The sequence below is a fragment of the Prunus avium genome, chromosome 6, assembly GCF_965620075.1.
Source record: "Prunus avium chromosome 6, drPruAviu1.hap1.1, whole genome shotgun sequence".
NCBI lineage: Eukaryota > Viridiplantae > Streptophyta > Magnoliopsida > Rosales > Rosaceae > Prunus > Prunus avium.
In genome coordinates, this window is record NC_142289.1 from 11,949,960 (window position 1) to 11,971,411 (window position 21,452).

Consider the following 21,452-nt stretch of genomic DNA (forward strand, 5'->3'; position numbering starts at 1 on the left):
GCAGGTTGAATTGCCTAATAAAAGGCTCCATGCACAAAATGAAAATATAAGAGAATAGAGGATCCCCTTATCTAATTCCTCTCGAAGCAATAAATCCCATTGACCCATCCTCTTGGCTGTGAAGATTGCCCGTCCTCTTGGCTGTTATTAATCTTCTTCCTTTCCTCTTGTATTGTGTTTTACACAAGCTCCTCTTCTTCCTTCTTGTATTGTGTTTTACACACGGTCCTTCAATTCCCTTCTCTTGGCTGTTATTAATCTTTCGCTGCTAATCTCCCTCCAAATGCTTTTGTTGCATGAACAGACAAATTTCGATACAGCAGTGGAGCCTCTGGATATTTGTAAAGAGAGGACAACGGGAGCTAAGAAATTTGAAAGAGCTGGAGTAGATGGGGAGAGAAGAAAGAAAAGAGAGAGAGAGAGAGAGGAAGAAGACAAAAAGGGAAAAGAACAAAGAAAGAAGAAATCATGATTTTACATTTTCTTTATTATTTTTTGGTATTGTCTTTGTAAAATGACAAACTTACCCTTATAATTAACAAAAAATTGGATGGAAGTCTAAAAACTTGACGACAGGTGCTAAATTGACCATTTAAAATAGTTTGTGAGCTAAGTTGGCTGAAAAAATAATCCAGGGTGGACATTTCGACAGTCGAAATAGTCTAGGGGAATTTTTGACCATTTACCCTTTTATAAATGGAGCTGAAGACTGAACCATGTATATCACTGGGAACTCTGCTTTGTTACTAGTTTGTTGCTGATATACATCTCAGCTATATCAAGACTGATATAGTGTCTATTGCAGTGGAGATATTGGTTAATTATCACATTTTAACCTGTCGAAATCACAATATGGTTCTTCTTGCTTTGTGTTGGTTTTGGATACGGAGATGGACATTTGTGAGCATGAGTGTTCGTTTTAAGTATAATTTAGTTCTAAATATGATCCTCTTCCTTATTTTGCGAGAATGGAGTTAAACAACAACACTACATCTTCCTCCAAGTTAAACTTATGTTTAATAAAATTTAGTTCGTGTTTTTATAGGTTTTGCGCAAACAAATCTATATTCTCATTTGCTTCTCTACTCATGAATTTGACTATTGTATAAATTCTGTGGTTTGCGATTGCAGGGATTTGATGTGATCCTAAGAAAAATTAGACAAAACAAATTTGCATTTTGATTAATTTGTGTTGTGTTATTTTGATATCAGTAAACTTTTGTTCTAATTCTTGTGTTGATGTAGTGGATATCTTGTTATCAACTTGGTTGAAATGAAAAGCTTTCTGATCAGTTTTGGTAAATATGTCTTCATTATTTTGTTCTAGGTTGTGCAAATAATTGAAATTATAACATGGTTAAGCTTTTAAATTTCAGTGTCATTTTTAATAGTGAAGTTCTAATTCGAATGAACTATATTTTATGCCATCAAGATATATTGAAGATATTATCTTTTTAAAATTTATTTTATCAATATGTTTATGAATCAATATGAGAAATAGTTATCTGGAAAAATGATTGGATTCAAATATATTATAAATCAAACACAAAATAATATTATCTAGCAAATCCATCTTCTTAGTCTCATATTAGACCAAACTCATCATAGTATTATTTCTCAGCTAAGGTGTGAACTTTAATTGCAGATGACAATAAGGGTTGGTGCAAAAAGATGGGAGAGAAGACACCTTGGTTCATTAAGTTTATTCCTACTTGTAATTTTGATATCTTCACCAGCGCACACACAATGCCCTTCCTTACTTTCAAACCCCAGCCCTAGCTCTATAAAAATGGTGAGACCTTAGAGACATCCGCCCACTCCTCTTCTTCTTCTCCTACTACCACTCCTCTCTCCCCTTTTCCTCCCCAGACCCAAACCCAAACCCTAAGTTCACTCTCCTTGCCTAAGACCCAAACTCTAACCCCAATTTCACCTTCATTGTCAAGGTCCTGACCTTCAACCGCCTCGAATCTGTTGCTCGCTGCCTTCGTTCCCTCGCTGCTGCCGACTACCTCACTGACAAGGTCCAACTCCACGGCTACATTGACCATTTTGCCCTCGGGGATGCATCTTCAAATGTTGGTCAGAAGTTGAAGGAGTCACATCGCATTTTAGAGTTTTAGACGGGTTTGAGTGGAAATGTGGGGACAAGCTAATCCATTACCGGACTGCCAATGCAGGCCTGCGGGCCCAATGGTTGGAGGCCTGGTGGCCCAGCTCGGACAACGAGTTTGCGTTTGTTGTGGAAGATGACTTGGAGGTCTCACCGCTTTATTACAAGTTTTTGAGAAGCTTGATTGTGAATTACTATTACAATGCCTCCAACTATCGTCCATACATCTACGGGGCTTCGCTGCAGCGACCAAGGTTTGTCCCAGGTACCATCCTATTTTGTTTTCTTTATGTTTTTTGGAATACCAGTCTTTGAATGCCTTGTCTCTAATTCAATTCCTAAAAGAAAGTGTAAAAGGGCTTATGGTTAGCACTGGCACTGAATTGATTTTACTTTGGGCTTTTTATGATACTGGTCACAGTCGACTCGCTCTCTGAGTGTCGCTCCAGCTCTCTCTGTCGCTCCCGCTCTCAGTCTCCCTATCTCGATTTTTCTGTCTCTTTGAGGTAATATCTCTAAACCATAATTTTCTGTATTTTGAGCTCAAAGCTAACAAATTTCTTGATGGGTCAAATGCTAGTTATTATGACAAATTTTGAATTACCTAAAAAGCTCACGGGTCAAAACTGCTGATATCTGCATAGACACAAATTCCTCTCCGCTGAGCTGGGATTTTGGGTTTCGTAGGAATCTAAGGGAGGAAGAAATTGAAGAATTGTCCACGCTGTTCTTAAGGTTGGAACACGTGGTGCTGGTTCAGAACAGAAGTGACACTAGAGCATGGAAGTTGGAGTCCTCATGAGAATTCTCCTGTAAGTCATTCTCTAGGCATCTGATGGGTAACCCCCAACCAACTCCCTACTCTCCCTCCTTTGTAATATGGAAAGGTAAAGCCCCTCATAAGGTTAGATTATTAGCTTGGCTAATCAAACAAGGCAGAGTCAACACTTGCGACTTGGTTCAAAGGAAAAGACATGGCTGGTACTTTTCCCCTAACTGGTGTGTCATGTGCCAAAAAAATAGTGAAACCGTAGATCATCTGTTCTTGTTATGTCCTATTGCTGCTTCCCTGTGGGCTAAGCTATTTCAGGAGGCAGGGCTAACGTGGGGGAACTACGCAACTTGTAATGCGGTGCTGGAAGCAAGAATGAACTTTTTTGGCAGTAAGAGGAAGAGATCAGTGGTGGGAAATTGTGCCATGATGGCAATATTTTGGGTAATTTTGGGCAAAGGAATAGGAGGATTTTTTAGGATATGGCTGGAGATGAGATAGAGCAGCTTTGGGATCGTATCCGATTCTGGACTTCATTTTGGGTTTCTGTTTCAGCAGAGTTTAGGGAGATTAGTTTTCAGCTCATCCATCTAGACTGGAAAGCAGTAGTCTTGTAGTGCAGAGGGTTACCCCTCTAATTGTTTGGTGGCCTCCTTGGCCATCTTGTGTTTTGTTGTTTCTTTGTTGAATAATACTGTCTCCTTTCAAAAAAAAAAAAAAAACTGCTGAATGTGGAATTAAGGGAAAAAATAGAGTTTTTAGTTCAATAAAGGAAATAGTTTAAATTTTTAAACATTCTCTTCTTCTGGCCCCAAAATGTAACAAAGAATATTAGTTTCTAGTTTGGTGTTTATTGTAAGATATTGCGTTGGTTTTTCATTTTGTTTGATTGTATGATTGTATATTTTTTGTCGAGTTGGGTCTATTTGTTGCCACTTATGGTAGAGTTATTTTACCCCGATTGGGGGAAAAATGTATTGATCTTAGGCTTTTTAACATCCTGTCTTTAGTTCTTAATTCTTATCTTCTTTATGATGCCATGTTCAATTCATTGTTATTTCTTGGGACAAGGAATTTTATTTTGCGTGTGTATGTTGTGGAAATTTTATACAATACAACAATTATGAAAGTGATTATATCTTTTTGGATTGGTTTGATATAATATTGGGCTGTTAAGAGTCAGTAATTACTATTCAGGACTTCATAAATGTTAAAGAATTTTGTAAGGAATGCTATTAAACGTGTGTGTAAGAGCTCAAATGTGTTTTGACATTGATGGATTCTATTGTTGTTGACTGATATTGAGTGCCTTCAGTTTGATTGATCAAACATGTAACTGAGTATCTCCTTTGTCTATTGAATGGTGAGTTGTATTTATCATTATTGATTAGAGAAAGATTATATTTTCAAGTTATTTCAAGGCTTCAAAAAGGGAAAAAAAGTTTCTTAGTATTTGTAAACCTCTGCTGATGGATTATGAGTTTGTTTTGAATTCTTTTGGTGCAAACATATTTGATTCTAAAGTTATTTTCTATTTTGAAGTTTGAGCTGAAATGGAAAGGAACTCAGCAGCATGTGTGATGGAATGGAGCATAGAGCTAGAAAAGGCCCTGCGCTCCAAGAAACCAGGTCGATTGCTTGAAGGCATTTCAGAAATCAGTCCAAGACTTCAACAGTTAAGTGAAGAACCAAACCCTTCTCCAGCTGTCTACCACTTGTTCGACCTAATTCCTGGGGAGGACAAGCTCTTCTCAAATGCCATCATTCTTCGTCTTGCCAATGCCTTCGAATTTGGAGACAAGCACACAAGGGTCTGTATTGTCAAGGCCTTTTTGTTTGAGTACAGGAAGAGGAACAAACGGAAAGAGTACAAAGGAGTTTTGTGCGAAACTCAAGTTCATATGCAGGCAGAATTGCTGAGGAGAGTTAAGGTTGTGTTTGACAATGAGGATGTTGAAGATCGGGCTTTGGCTTTGGGTCTGTTTGGCTGTTGGGCACATTTTGCTAAACAGAGTGCGAGTATGCGATACTTGGTGCTTTCTAGTATGGTTTCTTCTCATGTTTTGGAGGTACAAGCAGCGCTATTTGCAGCAGGATGTTTTGCTGAGTTATCAGACGACTTTGCATGTGTTGTCTTGGAGATGCTGCTTCATATGATGAGCTCACCAGAAACGTTGCCTGCTATAAGGTTGGCCGGAGCACGATTATTTGCCAAACTTGGGTGCTCCCAGTCTCTTGCAAATAATGCTTACAAGGTTTAATTATAATTCAATTTTTTTACCTGACTTCTATTGGAAATTGTTGCATTTAGAATATTAGTTTTTCACTTTTGTATTAGATTCTAATGTTCACTGAACATTGCTTTGTCGCAGGCAAGTCTAAAATTGCTGTCGGAGTTCTCAGATGAGTATTACCAGGTTGCGATGCTGGTTTCCCTCTCAAAACTTGCTTCCAAGTCAACCATTCTTATATCTCAGCAGGTAATTATTTTGGTTGCACCCACCCTCTCTCAAAAATTTTGGCCCATAATTCTTATTGCTATCTCAATGCAGGTGGACCTGCTTCTCTTGTTTCTTAGCCATGAAAAAACTCTTCATCTGCGAGCAACAGCAGTAAGATGCCTACATTTTATTTTCAGTCAAGGAATGTGTCATGTTCCTGTAAATGGTTATCTTGTGAAAACATTGTTAAGCATACTAGATGAACCTCAAATTCCAACATCCATGCTATGTGAAGTTCTTCAGACGTTACGTAAGGTTGTTTCTCAACTCATACAAATGAACTTGTTATTTGTTGTTCAATTTATGTTGTCTCACATTCAGCATTTTCGCAGATGATTTTATTTATGCCACCCAATCTACCTTCTGATGTCCTTGAATCTTCAAAGCTTTTAAGCATTGCTGAGAATGCATCCCAGTCTCCTATCATGATCGAGAGCCTGTTGGCTATTTCTGTTTTAGTAGATATGTCAAGAAGACTAAAAGGAAGTACAGGGATGGGATCTCTTGTGCGTTGTTCCTCTCTTCAACCATCTCAGGTGATTTTGCTTATCATAGATCATATCACCATATTGGTGAAGCCAATTTTGGATCTTTGTCAAGCTGACAGTGTTGAGTTTCAACAAGTTAACTGCCTGTTCAATCTTCTTTTCCTTGTAATCCGAGAATATCCGGATTTACATGTCTTAGTGCTGGATCAAATGTCTGTTTTAGTGAAGTCTCTATTATATATGGATGACAATCTCGTTGCGACAATAGAAACAGATGCGTCTGTTCATCATAGTGTAGACTTGAGAGGAGAGAAGAGTAGAATTGTCAGATCAAAGCTTCTATTTAAGGTGTACAGATTTTTAGTGGCCTTTCTCGAAAATCTGACTGAAGCAGGTGCCATCTCCACCGAAGTATTTGACAAAGTGAAGCTTCTGGTTGAACTTGTATGCCAAAGCAACTTGTTTGAATGTTATACATACACACTCTACTCTCTGTTGCTGTGTTGTCAAAAAATTTGGGGTAACATGGGAAATGAGAGTGAGGGTAGTTGCAATCCTAATAAAAACTCGGGCATATCTCTTGATAATTACTCAATGAAGCATGAACTTCTTACCATTGAATGCGCAAAGAGGATGTTGGCAGAAAAAAATAATTGGCCTGCTTATAAAGTCGGGGTGTATGCAGCATGTCAAGGAGATTGGCTGACCACGACTTTTATATTCAAGCAATTAGTATTAAAGGTTCGTTCTAATTCCTGCAGCTGCTGGGTGAAGTCATTAGTTCAATTTGCTGATTCTGAGAGGAAACTAGAGCTGCTGCTATTACCGAAACAAGGGTTAGAGACACATAAATTACATCTTACCCCTTCCAATAATGATTTAGGTTGCCAAGATGCAGCAAGTAATATCAAGGAGCATATTTACAGCAAAGAGATAGCAGCAGCTTACAATGGTCTTTGTTCTTCTTTGGAAACATTAAAAGTTGGTGATGTCAAAACGGGCCACACTTTTTTTTTCCAACACTGGTTTTTGTCCTTAAGATTGAAGGTAATAAGGGCTGTAGTGGATATAGTTAAAATTTTGGGAAACATTCCATTTGACCAGGACAACACTACCAATACTGTGAAGGTCGAGAACATATCTTTGCAGAAAATTACTCAAATATCTCTGCAGTTGAAGAGGCTAGCACGAGAATTTGATCTAGTTACAACATCTTTCATTGACATGGACAACAAGAGTTCAAAAATAATTTCGGAACTTGCAATGAGTTGTTCGCTGTTGGCCTTCTGTACTGGATTTGCTCTCTACATTCCGAGCCTAACTAAACCTATTTCTAATAGTGGTCTGGGAATTCTAGAGAGAGATTTAGATGCAATGTTGGTTCAAAATCTAGTTGGACGGTTGGGGAACACTAACCATGAAACCAGTAGAAATCTATGTCTGCTATTAGAGCCGGGTAGAAATCCCATGGATTGTTTTCACATGCAGTCAAGAACCCTAGCATGTAAGATTGGTTCTAAAGCAAGGGATATTCTTAGTGTTTGTAATTATGCGGTTTCAGGGATTGCTGGCTTGAAACGTAAGGCAAACAGAGTGCATAATGAGGAAGGACTATCTCAATTACCCAAGGATGGCTTAAAGGTTATGTATGACATTCTTAAGAAATGGATGCAAATCCCTTTCCGTACTCCCACGTACTTCTTTAAATTCAGGTACGCTGTCAGACTCTTTATTTTAACTAGGAAATCTTTTTGTTGATTTCTCAACATCATTTGGCCTTGATTTTGAGTTTATAAAATGGAATGAAAAGTAAAAGGGAAGAGGACAAACCGAGAGTAGAAAACCTTAGCTGCCCCTCCTTTTGATTTGATGTTTAAGAGGGATACGTCATGATAAGAGAATCTCTCTATACATATCATATGCTTTATCCAGTTTTAACTGTGTAATTTTTGTCAGGTTATCTATTAACATCATTTTATTAATTATATGATTTTTTCTTTTCCATTTACACCATCATTCAAACGTTTATGATTTACATAAATTTCAGGCCTTGCCGTGGGTCAGAACTCTTCGCTGTCAACGAAACTAGAAACCCAGATGGAATATATGTATCCCCAGGCTTCAACTTGTCATTAAATCTGTGTCTTCAATTAAGAAATGTGGCACCAGATATTCCAGTCCGGTTTAAAAATGTGTACTGCATGCTCTACAGTAGCATATCCTTTCAGGAACCAACAGAAAGTGGAGTAAACAATCAGCAAAAGCAAGGTAGTTATCAAGATTGTGAAACTGATGACATGGTAGAGATGAATGAAAAGCTGTTGCAGTATGCAACAGAGTGCAGTACAAAAAAGAGTAATAAGCGTCGAAGGGGCAACAATGATGGTGAGTTTGTAAATTCCTTCTTGCGTTTCAAACTGAATGAAAGAGGGCAAGGGTTCTCAAATTGCTTGCTTGATGTTTCTGCTTTTCCAGTGGGTTCTTATAGAATCAAATGGCATAGCTGTTGTATTGATAGCCAGGGTACTTGTTGGACCCTCCCCCATTTGAATTTGGGACCTGTATTTACCGTACATAGGTTATAGGTTGATTTTTTAATAAATTAAACCAAACTTGTAAATGATCTTGTTCTCTGAATTGATTCTACTATAAAGTTTGTAATTTTTTCAATCTACTTTATGAAGAAATTGTATCCTGCAATATAGCCAATGTCTGTTCAATGTTGGGATTTACACTTGGGAAGCTTGAATTGTCTGTTTTGTGAGTTTCATGTGTGTTAGTGCAAAGCCAGAACAGACAATGTGCAGTTCATCCTGCATTTAGACTTTGGAAGCTTGACTATGGCATTGCTTTTCACTAACGATGCTCATGCCAATATGGCATAAAACTTCGAAAAAAGAAATGGAGACTAAAGCCTGAGCCATGCATATCACTAACAGGTAAATATCACTGATTAAAGCTGATAGGTTCTTTTTATAAATGGGGCTGAAGACTGAACCATGTATATCACTGGAAACTCTGCTTCGTTACTTGTTTGTTGCTGATATACATGATATAGTGTCTGTTGCAGTGGAGATATTGGTTAATTATCTCATTTTAACCTGTCGAACTCACAATATGGTTCTTCTTGCTTAATTGTGTTGGTTTTGGATACGGAGATGGACATTTGTGAGCATGAGTGTTCGTTTTAAGTATCATTTAGTTCTAAATATGATCCTCTTCCTTATTTTGCAAGAATGGAGTTAAACAACAACACTGCATCTTCCTCCAAGTTAAACTTATGTTTAATAAAATTTAGTTCGTGTTTTTATAGGTTTTGCGCAAACAAATCTATATTCTCATTTGCTTCTCTACTCATGAATTTGACTATTGTATAAATTCTGTGGTTTGTGATTGCAGGGATTTGATGTGATCCTAAGAAAAATTAGACAGAAAACAAATTTGCATTTTGATTAATTTGTGTTGTGTTATTTTGGTATCAGTAAACTTTTGTTCTAATTCTTGTGTTGATGTAGTGGATATCTAGTTATCAACTTGGTTGAAATGAAAAGCTTTCTGATCAGTTTTGGTAAATATGTCTTCATTATTTTGTTCTAGGTTGTGCAAATAATTGAAATTATAACATGGTTAGGCATTTAAATTTCAGTGTCATTTTTAATAGTGAAGTTCTGATTCGAATGAACTATATTTTATGCCATCAAGATATATTGAAGATATTATCTTTTTAAAATTTATTTTATCAATATATTTATGAATCAGTATGAGAAATTTTTATCTGGAAAAATGATTGGATTCAAATATATTATAAATCAAACACAAAATAATATTATCTAGCAAATCCATCTTCTTAGTCTCATATTAGACCAAACTCATCATAGTATTATTTCTCAGCTAAGGTGTGAACTTTACTTGCAGATGACAACAATAAGGGTGGTGCAAAAAGATGGAAGAGAAGACACCTTGGTTCATTAAGTTATATTCCTACTTGTAATTTTGATATCTTCACCAGCGCACACACAATGCCCTTCTTTACCTTCAAAACTCAGCCCTAGCCCTACAAAAATGGTGAGACCCAAGAGACATCCTCCCACTCCTCTTCTTCTCTGTCTCCATCCTCTTCTTCTTCTCCTACTACCACTCCTCTCTACCCTTTTCCTCCCCAGACCCAAACCCAAACCCTAATTTCACCTTCATTGGCAAGGTCCTAACCTTCAACCGCCTCGAATCTGTTGCTTGCTGCCTTCGTTCCCACGCTGTTCCTCGTTGTCGGCACTGTAATGCTGAGATGGTGATTCTAATTTCCTAATTCGAAAGGAATCTGGGCATATCATACTGGAAGTGCTTCACAACATATACAAGTATTATCTTCCCAAAACTCTTGTATGTAAAACACTAACCTCTTGTATGTAAAACACTAACCGAGATTGGACCAACTGAATATGAACTCTTACATTGTAATCCCAAACTGAAAAATGTATATATTTTTTTTTAAATTTAGAGAGCTACAAGGTGTAGTGGCTATGAATAGGTGACTGCAACCAATAGGCCAACTAAATCTCACATTCAAAACCAACTGGATGTGAAGGAACTTAATGCATATGCTGAAGTAATACGTATAGTGAAGGGCATTAAAAATATCATCGTACTGTTGTTAGTTCTATTATATTTGAATTTGGCAATTAAATTGAGGAAAATATAAGAAATGTTTTGCCACTGTGGAAATCTTTTGGCTTTTCAAGTATATGTTTTGTAATTTTGTAATCCAGACAGCTATGAAAAACTAAGTGTTTGGCAATCTATAAATACGAATTTAGCAGTGAAAGTTTATTATTAGTAACCCAGTCAGCTGTGTATGGTACTCTTAAGTTTTCAACATTTCATATCCCTGCATCTTAACTTCACAGTAGTGTTTTTCCTAAACAAGACACATTTGTATTTATTCCACTTTGTTTATGCATTTTGCCTTTATCCATTTCATTTAAAAGTTGAAATGTGCTTGAACCTGGTTTAGCATAGGCAGTTCTGACATTACCTTCCCAACACAACAGATGAAAATTTCGAAAAGCAATAATTGATATTTATCTAAGTACATGACAAACATAAAAATGAAGGAAATTTTTACTTAGCCTCTGAAGAAATATCTCAGAGCATGACCATTGATGTTCCTCCATCTTTTACTATACGCTCGTCATTTGGTAGATTAAAAGCAACAGTTTGAGGACCCTTTACATCCTGAGGTAAAACTTGAAGTTGTCAACGTCACTTCACCAACCAGTTAATTAGTTGCATATACAATAAACACACAAGTAGAGGACTCTGACCTCAATGGACACTATACAATTAAGGACAAAAATATTTTTACCAAACCCAGGACACTTAATAGATTTATTTGTGATAGGTAAATTTATGTCAACCTCATACCTAAACCTGAAGATGCATTTATTTTACATTTCTCCATTCTAATACTATTTTTATTTTTCATTGACTATTATCTCGCTGAGTATACTGCTCGTCACTCAATGTCACAGAGAGAGAGAGAGAGAGAGAGAGAGAGAGAGAGAGAGAACTTCAGCAAAAGGATTTTTTGTTTTTGCTTTTTACGTTAGCACTAGAAGCAGGGCAAACCATAATGCTTCTAATCAATAAGTTGCGAGTGGCCATAAAATAGAATCATCTTGAAGATTTTCCAGAGTCTAAACTTACTCCTGCATTATAAAGAAGATCGATGACTCGAATAGGAGCAGAAATCACATCTTTAGACTTGTATACATTGTCCAGTGGGAGATTTTGCTCCAGAACCTTATAAACAAACAATAATAGTAACTGATAGTTAGAAGGGATAACAAAGTTTGTCAAGATAATTCTTTTTGGTACGCTATTAAATCTCTGGTAGAAAATGATTGTACAATAGTACCTGCAAATTATCACCAAAAAGTTTTAATTGAGCTGTTGCTTTGTCATCCCGAACTCCAATAAATGCTTCAAATGTAGCCTAAGATGAAACGCAGTTCAATTACACCTAAAGGCAGAAAACTTAGGCCATCCCCAATGGTTGGGGCTCTAAAAAGGGTTGATAGAGCCCCATTTAGAGCTCCGATGGAATTTTTGAGGCTCCGAAGGAATCATTCCCACAATAGAAGAGCTCTATATCTAGAGCTCTATATTCGATATAATTTTATATACGTATTATTTTTAAAATAAAAAGATTTTATTTGCTTTAATGTATATTATAATATGTTAGTTTTTTTTTTTTTGGTGAACATTTCAACAACAAAAAAATTAAAATTTGGACATGATTTGAAAATCTTTTCTATGAAAAAAAAACTTGATTGTTGACTTGAAAAAAAAACAAAGCCACATTGTAAAAAACACAAAAACAAACGCTATCTAGCCCATCTCCTCTCATTGGTCACATTAAATAAAATATAACACAAAGAGAAGCAATCATTGGTCAAGAAGAGAGTATCATGAGTTGCAGTCACAAGGCAAGTCACCAACAACACATATGGGTTGGCAGCTTTTTCTTTATGTGGGCCCCATTCGGTTTCAGGGGCTTCAACCATGAACATAAATCTGTGTATAGCTCCGGTGGGGCTCCATCATTTAAGGCCCCAAAACTGAACCACTGGGGATGACTTTTTTGCTTCAATTGCTATATATTGCAGCCCAAGGGTGGTGCAGCCCACTTTAGAGCCTCCATTGGGGATGGCCTTACTACCATGCTATCACATGAATTCTCAAGTAGGTCCTTTTAGACTATAAACACCAAAATGCAAGAAATATAAAAATTATTAACTTTTAAAAAGGAAGAAATTTGAGACAAAGTAAAGCAGCTCCATGTTTGGTAAATAATTCTTTTAAAGTGCTATCAGTATAAAAAGCAGTGTCAAAACCGCTTGGTAAATTTTAATATAAAACTGTTGTAACTGTGAATAATGACTCAAATAGATATGATGTTGAAAATGCTATGCGCTAATTATGTGGTGATAGTAGAGGTGGTGAAAATGGTGGTGAAAGAAGTGGTGGTGGAGGTGGTGGTTGTGGCAGTGGTGATGGTGGGAATGGCGGTTGTGGAGGTGGAGGTGGTGGAGGTTGAGAAGGAGGTGGTGGTGGGGATGGCGGTTGTGGATGTGGAGATGGTGGAAGGGATGGCGGTTGTTAAGGTGGAGGTGGTGGAGGTGGAGGAAGAGGAGGTGATGGGGGTGGCAGTGGTGGTGGAGGTGGTGAAGGTGGTAGTGGTGGTGATAAAGACAGAGGTGGTGGTTGTGGTAGTGATGGTGGTGGGGATGGCATTTGTGAAGGAGGAGGTGTTGGTGGTGGTGGTGGAGTTGGATGTGGATGTGGAGGTGGAGGTGGAGGTAGTGTCATTTTTAAAAATGAATGATGGTATTTTAGGAATTTAAAAATTCATTAAAGACTTATCTCTGCTTCTTTTGAAAACAACTTTGAAAAGCAACCAGAGCCTACTTTTAAAAGTTGTTGTCAAAAGACCATTGCTTTTAAAATAATCAAGATATTTTATTTTTACCATACACCTTAAATTGCTTAACTTTAAAGTGAAACAGTTTTTTAGCAAAAAAAGCAATTTCAAACGGGGCCTAAACCAACTCGAATATCAGAACGATGCGTCTTTCTTCTTTTTTTTAGCTTCATAATTGATATTGATTCATGATTTTGCCTGATTTTGAATTGTTTTCTTTTTTCTAAAAGAATTTCACAAGATTACAACTCCCATTTTGTCCTAAATCATGAGGGGGAGTGCCGCCGGCTGGAGAGGAAGGGGAGGAGGTTATTTTTGGGTGGAACAGGTAAAAGGCCTTGAGCTTGAGCCATCCTTTAAAAACTTGTAGGAGAGAAATGTGGGTTTAAATCATACCACATGGTAGTGGCCACTGGCCTCAATGTTTTGGGCCTCAAGATCGTTTAAAAAGCTGCCTCATATCTATCATTTGGAGGAATAAGAAGTTTTTTTAAATTTTTTTGTCTTAGTCTATAAAAACAATACAAATTTTCTTCATCTTCACTCGAATCACCACTTGTTATTTGAATCTGTTTTTGTTTTTGTGGTAAATACACCATCCTAGGTATTTCAACTACTCCTATGGTTATTATAAACATATCATCTTCTGTCTCGTCAAATTTGTAAAACTAAGAAGGCCAATTCGGATCATGAGGAGGAGAATTCAAATTAAGAAGGCCAATTCGGAACCTTCCTTTTGCCTTTGTAAGTATGGATTTCTCCTTCAATAATCCACTTTTACTTTTATATGAATATTTCCCCCTTTACACGTCGCAACCCCATAGAAGGAGAAAACAATCAATCATAAATTGAAACCCTATGTCGACAGCCAGAAACGAGGAAAAACATATAGAATATATTAATTTAGAAGAACACTTGCAGGCTAAACCAACGCTATGCACGTCAAGTTTATGTTTTGAATACTGAGAACTTCGATTGAGGAACACCCTTTTAAGGTCCATCACATATTATATTTCAATGATCTAAACCGTTTAGTTTTAGATGTTCCCATAAAGATAAGTAAATTCAAACTCCTGTTCAAAAATATGGAATAAAATAAAACAGTATAAAATGCTAATAATATCGATCATCAACAGTTGGGTTTTTGGATGAACGTGTGTAATAATATATCAGAACGCAATTGGTTCTTGTAAAGCAGATGCTGACAAGTCCTGAATCTGAACAAGCATGAGGTTTGGGGGGAAATTGACCAGATGCTTGTATGCTTGTCCAACCGAGTCCGACAAATCCCATTTGGCCATATATCAAATCTAAGCCGTAGATATGCATGTAAAGACGAAACTGATGAGATATTACATATCCATGCAGATATCGCCTCTGCCCTACCAATTGCTTAACATATATATCCATTGATATGTCCACACTTGAGCATATCTCATATATGTACGAACAGAAAACCTAAATCCTTGTCAAGAAATCGCTTCTATATATACATCTTTCTTCTGCAAAAAGCATTGGTATTAATTTTTTTATATAGAAAATCAAGACCAAAGCATTAGGGCCTGTTCGGCAAAGTTTTCGAAGAATGTTTTCTTAGAATATTTTCAGATAATGAAAACAAGAAAACGAATTTGCATTTTCAGGAAATGAAAATGTGTCTGGTATAGATTAATTAGAAAACATCTTCAGAAAACAAAAACAAAAACAAAGAAAACTTGTCTGGTAATACAATTTGAAATAATAATATGTGAGTTATTTTTATGAAAATGTTTCCCATGAGAATGAAAACAACTTTTCTCCGTGTTTTCTATTTTTGGGCAACTGAAAGTGTTTTTGCCTCATTTTTGTTCTTTGAAAATGAAAACAGCCCCTTAAATTACATGTTCACCTTTCTTTATGCAAGAAATGCCTTCTCTGTCTTTCCTTCTCACTGTGATCGGTAAAACAAAGGATCTGTGGAAAGAGTGGTACTCTCTGAGTTCTCAAGTCTGAAAATAAAGGGATTGCACAATTCAATGCCCCCTTTTCGGGGAGTTTATTTAATTTGGTTTCTGGCAAGTTGTACAAAATTAAAAAACATGAACAAAGGTTGTTCATGACGTAGCCATAGTGTTATAACTGTAGCAACCCGGATGATGATCCCACCACACAACAAACTGAGATCATGATCATTTTTCTTTTCAGTTTTCTGTTTGATATAATGTAAATATACATCTAAGAGCGATGTTTTGTCTTTTGATATGGAATTATATAATGTGGATGCGTTGAATGTATTAATTTGTTGTTTCCGACAAGAGACTGTTGGCTCTACCTCTCACGCGACACCCCCACCAGCCCAAATTATACACAACAGATATCATCGTCCACAACGTCATGTACTATTCGCTTATACCTAAATATACTTATAGGTACGTGCATATTGACGCTACACACGTGTGGGAGTGTTTTGAGAGTAAATGTTTCACATAAGAAAAATGAAGTATTGCATTCCCACTCCAATTTTATCCACTCCAAAAATGGAGTGTAAGTGGATAAAATTAGAGTGGGGAAGTCACCACTCTTTAATTATTTGATAACCTCTCCACCCATCACCCATTGACAAGGAATAAAAGATATTAGAATTTGTTGGGTTTATAGTTATTTACTGTAGTGCCGGTCAACTCTCACTTTATCCTCTCAAAGTTAAAATGACCCACTTAGGGCCAATTTGACATTATTGTGCTGTGAAAATAATCGCTGTCAGATTTGCTGTGAGAGAAAGCAGTTTGGCGTTTGGTAAATTTTTGTTAAAAGTGTTGTTGGTATTGATTTCCTCATAATCAGAAAATGATTGTGGCATAATCATTAAACTTAGCGCCTCTTCAAAACTGATTCCTGCATAATCAGAAAATGAAATAACCTCATTAGCTGCTTTCCCTTATAGTTTTCTCTCACAGCAATTTTTAACAATAAGTGATTTTCTCACAGTTTACCAAATGGGTTTGATTTCCCAAAATCACTTATCACCTCAAATAAGCAATGCCAAACGGGCACTTAACCCCCTTGACCGTGATTTTGTATTCCACTTTACAAACCCCCCCCCCCCCCCCCCCTCCCCCCTTCCCACCGTTATCTCCATTAAAAACTGTTAATTTTGATGATGTGGCAGGACTATTTTAGTCTTTTTCCCACAAGTGATGATGTGTCATGTGAATGACCCACTTTTTTTTATTTAAATTGAATTAAATATAAAATAATGTAATTACTTGTTTAATTTAAAAAATATATAAAAAATAGAAAAATTGATAAATAAAAATATTGCTTCTCTATGCTTTAAAAATAAAATAAAATAAAATATTAAAAAGAAGAAGAAAAAAAAAAACCTACCCAAATCCAACTCTCACCAAAGACCCATATCCCCAAAGAATGGCCTCATCCTTTCTCCTTTCTCCTTTCTCCTCTCTCTACAACAAACCACCATACCATCATCCATAACCACCCAAACCCACACCACCAACCATACCCACCCACACCCCTCACTAGCCATACCCACCCAATCCCCAAAGTTTTTGACCATGAATTTGGCATTCATTAGAGCAAGTCCACCCCAAAAGGCTAAGGCAAGGCAAGGGCTGACACTATTCATGTGAATAGTGGCAGCCTTGCTTTTTTGGTTCCACCCCAAAAGGCTAGGGTAAGGGCAAATACTATTCACATGAGATATGAGGAGATGAATTTGTATAGAGTTTTTGGTGTGGGAAGTAAAGAATATGCCTAAGTATTTATTATAAAAAAATTATGGAATTTTTGGTTTTTTTTTTTCCTTTTTTTTTCAATTTTTTTGGTTGCTGATGTCATTATAAAGTCACCATTGCATCATTCTACCCAGGCAGCAGCTCGGGCTGAATTTGCCCGTGGGCTTGCCTAGGCTCGTGGGACCCAGCTCTTGTCAGGGCTGGACCTTGCGCGCTGGAGGGAGTTTTGGGAGCCTAGGGGGCCTGCTGTCAGGGTAGGCCCTTTGCGCTGGACATGCTCTTACAATTGGCATCATTCCCCTATATAGGAATTAGGGGAATTGACTAATTAAAAATTTTAAAATATTTTTTTAATTGCAAAGGTTCTCCCTCAGTTGGGGTGGGGATTTGGGGTGAGGTGGCTATTGGGGCCGAGGAAGTTCATAGGGTAGCTGGGTGTATGGTGTCGGTTTCAGATGATTGGGGGAAAGGGGTGTGTGGATGGCTTGGGTGATGGTTTGGTGGGTTGTGGCTAGGGTGTAGGGGTGCGCTGGTGTTGGTGGTGCTGTAAGGAAGATGGTGGTTGTTGGACAAAGGGTGAGGTTGCCCTATTTTCTTAATGTTTTTATTTTATTTTATTTTTTAGTTATGTTGTTTTGTTTTTTAATCTTTTATTCTTTTGTTTTTCATTTGTTTTGTTAATTTACTACAATCTTGATCTAGGTACGGTTTTTTTATTATAAATATTTTATTTTATTTTTAAAGTATAGAGAAGAAAGATTTTTATTTATTAATTTATATATTTTTTAATTAAACAAGTAATTACATTTTTTATATTTAATTCAATTTAAACAAAAAAGTGGGCCATTTACATGATACATCATCACTTGTGATAAAAAGACTAAAATAGCACTGCCACGTCATCAAAATTGACAAAGTTATTAATGGAGATAACAAGGGGGGTAAAGTGGAACATGAAATCACGGTCATGGGGGTCAAGTGGGCCACTTTAACTTTCGGAGGGTAAAGTGAGATTTGACTGAAGTTTCAATGGCCATTACAATAAATAAGCCTTTTTTTTTTTTTAAATCAAAGAAGGAATTTTCACTCAACTAGGAACCAAAGGAAACATACAATAAAAAATATTGGATCCTACCACAGTGCTGTACACTATGGCTTAGCATTGTGGCCTCATTAAAACCAGCCATAAAAAAAAAATCCCAAAGAGAAAAATCCGTTTAAGAAAAAAGAGTACCACAATACCATAAAGCCAACACCAAAAAAACAATTATTCATTCGCACAATCTTTTCCTAGTAAAGGCAGGAGAGCCAAGAAGCACCCTCCTCAACCCAGCCAAAACCATGTCCTTCGTTGGGTTTATAGTTTTGATAGAAGAATAAAGATTTTAGGAAGCAAAAAAAAAAACTTCAAATATTCGGGGGAACTCAGATTTGTTGTACTGATAATAATACATAACATTTTGTACTAACAATTCATTTCTTGCACTGACAATACATACACTTTTGCATTATGTAGTTTGAGTTTGTTAACAGGTGAATTTTTATATAATGGATTAAGACATAATCACACACATAACACAAGTGTTTGAGTGGTTCACCCATAATGGGGCTACATCCACTATAGTTTATAGCTTTGTATTTGTATTTGAATATGGAGATTACATTGTACATGAGAGAGATATGGGGAGAGAGGCTTGAGAGCTCTAGTAGAAGATAAATAGAGAGCTTGGGAGATCTTTGGGCAGCTCTTGGAGAAGTGGCAGCTGCTCTCCTTTGCTTGGAGGTGGTGAGCTCCCTTTTGTAGTCCAAGTAGTGGTAGAGAATGCACGGCTCTCCTTGATTTGGGGATTCTACATGGTCTCCCCTTGATTTGGGGGCCTTGGGCATTGAGAAGGCATGGGAGGGGGCATGGCTAACTACTCCTTGTTTGGTGGGATGTGAGGTATAACAAGCAATCCCTTAATTGTTGGGGACCTTCGAGTAAGACCAATGTCTGACCGAGCTGAGCACATATCTGTTGGAGGTGATGAGGCTGAGCCGAGCACATATCTGTTGTGGTGGTGAGGCCGAGCCGAGCACATATCTGCTGGAGGTGGTGAGGCTGAGCCGATCACATGTGTGAAGATAATAAGGCTGAGTCGAGCCTTAATTGGTGGGATTTGCTTAAGAAGGAAGGTGAGGTCAACAAGGTGCCAACAGAGTTTGTCACTTACATTTTCAATTTTAGCAATTTTAGCAATTTTAGTTATATTAATTTGAGTCCAAAACGCTTAACTATGTTAATTTAATTTCATCAAGACATAAGACTTAGGTGTTAGTCTTCCCTGAAGTCGTATATAAACAAGATCAAGATCCGTGATATATAGGTCGCAAACAGAGTCACAATAAGGCCAATAAAGCCTACCAAACTTGTATAAAATAAGCTTCTTCTAATTAATCATGCACTTGCCTACCACATCAGAATTATAGGAGTGGCTATTGTTCCAACAATTGTGGGGTGCGCGGCAGTTTGGCATCTTGTGCAGCCTCCTTAATGGAAGTCTCCTAACTAGCATTAGTCGTGACTCTATATACATGGTCAATTTGTTATTCGTGCTCATTGTACTATTAGGCACTAATAAGAGTATCGTTAGCCACCTCATCATTTAAATGATCTTCAGGTGTTTATTTTGTCAAAATCCGGCTTTACTTGTGTTTGACACTAACTCGACTCGTATACCATTCATTTTATGTTGAATTTTATGCCAAATAAACCTTGTAATAAATTGTCAACCCAAAACAAAATTTCTTTTAAGTGAGGCTTGAAGGAGGTATAATGTCAAATAATAAAATAAATAAATTCAAAGAAAAATAAAACTGGTGCAGTTATAATGGGACACAAAAACGCGTCTCAAAAGATTATTACCAAACCTAAAAAAATCTAGGAGAACCTATAAACTTGTAATGGACAACTTCAATTAGAGGATCCAGATCCTTCAAGTAAAACCACCCCTTAATTTAATTTCATAAACGTGTCTTCATGTTTGTCCTCTAACATGATTACCAATCCTCCACGATATTCCAGCTAATAGGAAACAATTGGAGCTTATTGAGTTGAAATTAATTTCCCAAATCATTTAAGATTCTACTTGACTTTTTCTCTGCCTCTCCCACAACTTCCCCTGGCGTCTATCCTAGGCACAACCGAACAAAATAAATTTGGAGGGAAACAAGTTTCCAGGCAATTATTTAGAACAAAAAATGCCCCTACCCCAAAAACTGTAGGACGGTGTGTAAACTAAAGTCCAAACAAAACAACCAGGTAGCTAGAGGCCATTAAAAGGGCAAAGTTCAAAGTTCAAACACATGCATTGTGGCACAACCTGGCGACAGGCACATACATGATCTTATATTCAACACCATTATCTCACAAATTTAAACAACAGATTCAACAACCCAACATTTATCTGAATTAAATATAAAGTACTATTACTGAAAGCTCATTGGTGGGATTTGATCAGATTTATATTGGTTGAAATCAAGTTGATTTAAGATTACGGAATTGGGTATGCAAGATTCAATTCAATCCGCCCAAATCAATCTATCAAATCCAATTTTAATTGATTTTGATGATTTGATGGATTGGATTGGATCCCTAATTTCCAAAACTGATATGATTGGATCGAATTTGCTTGTGAGGATCCAATCTAATCCAATCTAGTTAGTTTCATGTTTATTTTGCTCATTAGGTAATTTTCATTAAGAAATTTATAAACATTTTAAGTAATTTGATGGAAATATGTTTAATATATTATAAAATCAAAAGAATTTTTCTCAAATATTTAATTTATATTTTACATTTACGTCTATTAAAATGTTTGATTATATTAAACTTGACGATAAATGTTTCATTTTTCATTAAGAAAACTGATTATCCAATCTATATTGGATCGGATGCGGATGGATTGAAATTGTATTAGTTTTGAACCGATGTACCTCACTGTGGGGTATAGCTCAGTTGATTGATCAGCTCTTCCATCTCTACTCATATGGGCAGAGGTTCAAAACCCCCTACACACCCAATGAATATTTTGTGTGCAAACTCCCCTCCCCAATTGCTTCTACTAAAAAATAAAAAAATAAAAAAACAGACTAAGGAATTTAATTAAGCTGGCGTAGCATATTTCCTGCTACAGAAGTTTTGATTAGACTCTGGTTTGGGAGAATAACTTGAACACTAAAAAAACAGTATTTGGTGTAGGCAAACATGCTACAAGACGCTTTCCTTAGAAAAGTCCAGATTTGATTAGATATATAAGAGGAAGGGAAACAGAAGTATATTATAATATAGAGTGTAGCTAGGCTTTACTTAAGACGTAAATGAA

General features: G+C 36.7%; 1 protein-coding gene and 1 long non-coding RNA gene across 5 annotated transcripts; one reads left to right on the plus strand and one right to left on the minus strand.

Moving 5' to 3' along the window:
- Positions 1-1,607: 1,607 nt before the first annotated feature.
- Positions 1,608-8,544, plus strand: LOC110746050 (uncharacterized). 4 transcript variants are annotated; one of them, XM_088254876.1, is made up of 8 exons: positions 1,608-2,378; positions 2,535-2,619; positions 2,801-2,925; positions 4,428-5,140; positions 5,258-5,365; positions 5,438-5,641; positions 5,719-7,586; positions 7,922-8,544. In XM_088254876.1, exons 4-8 carry the CDS (start codon positions 4,439-4,441, stop codon positions 8,457-8,459), a joined length of 3,420 nt encoding a protein of 1,139 aa, XP_088111002.1. In that variant the 5' UTR covers positions 1,608-2,378; positions 2,535-2,619; positions 2,801-2,925; positions 4,428-4,438; the 3' UTR covers positions 8,460-8,544. The 4 variants fall into 4 exon arrangements, with proteins under 4 accessions (XP_088111002.1, XP_088111003.1, XP_088111000.1 ...); XM_088254877.1 differs by having other exon boundaries at positions 1,608-2,367; XM_088254874.1 differs by lacking the exon at positions 2,801-2,925 and having other exon boundaries at positions 1,609-2,378.
- Positions 8,545-11,020: 2,476 nt separating this feature from the next.
- LOC148293673 (uncharacterized) lies at positions 11,021-11,873 on the minus strand. The gene is made up of 3 exons (XR_015836431.1): positions 11,789-11,873; positions 11,578-11,673; positions 11,021-11,106 (listed from the first exon to the last, which is right to left on the minus strand). It is a non-coding gene; the product is annotated as an uncharacterized LOC148293673 (long non-coding RNA).
- Positions 11,874-21,452: the final 9,579 nt, after the last annotated feature.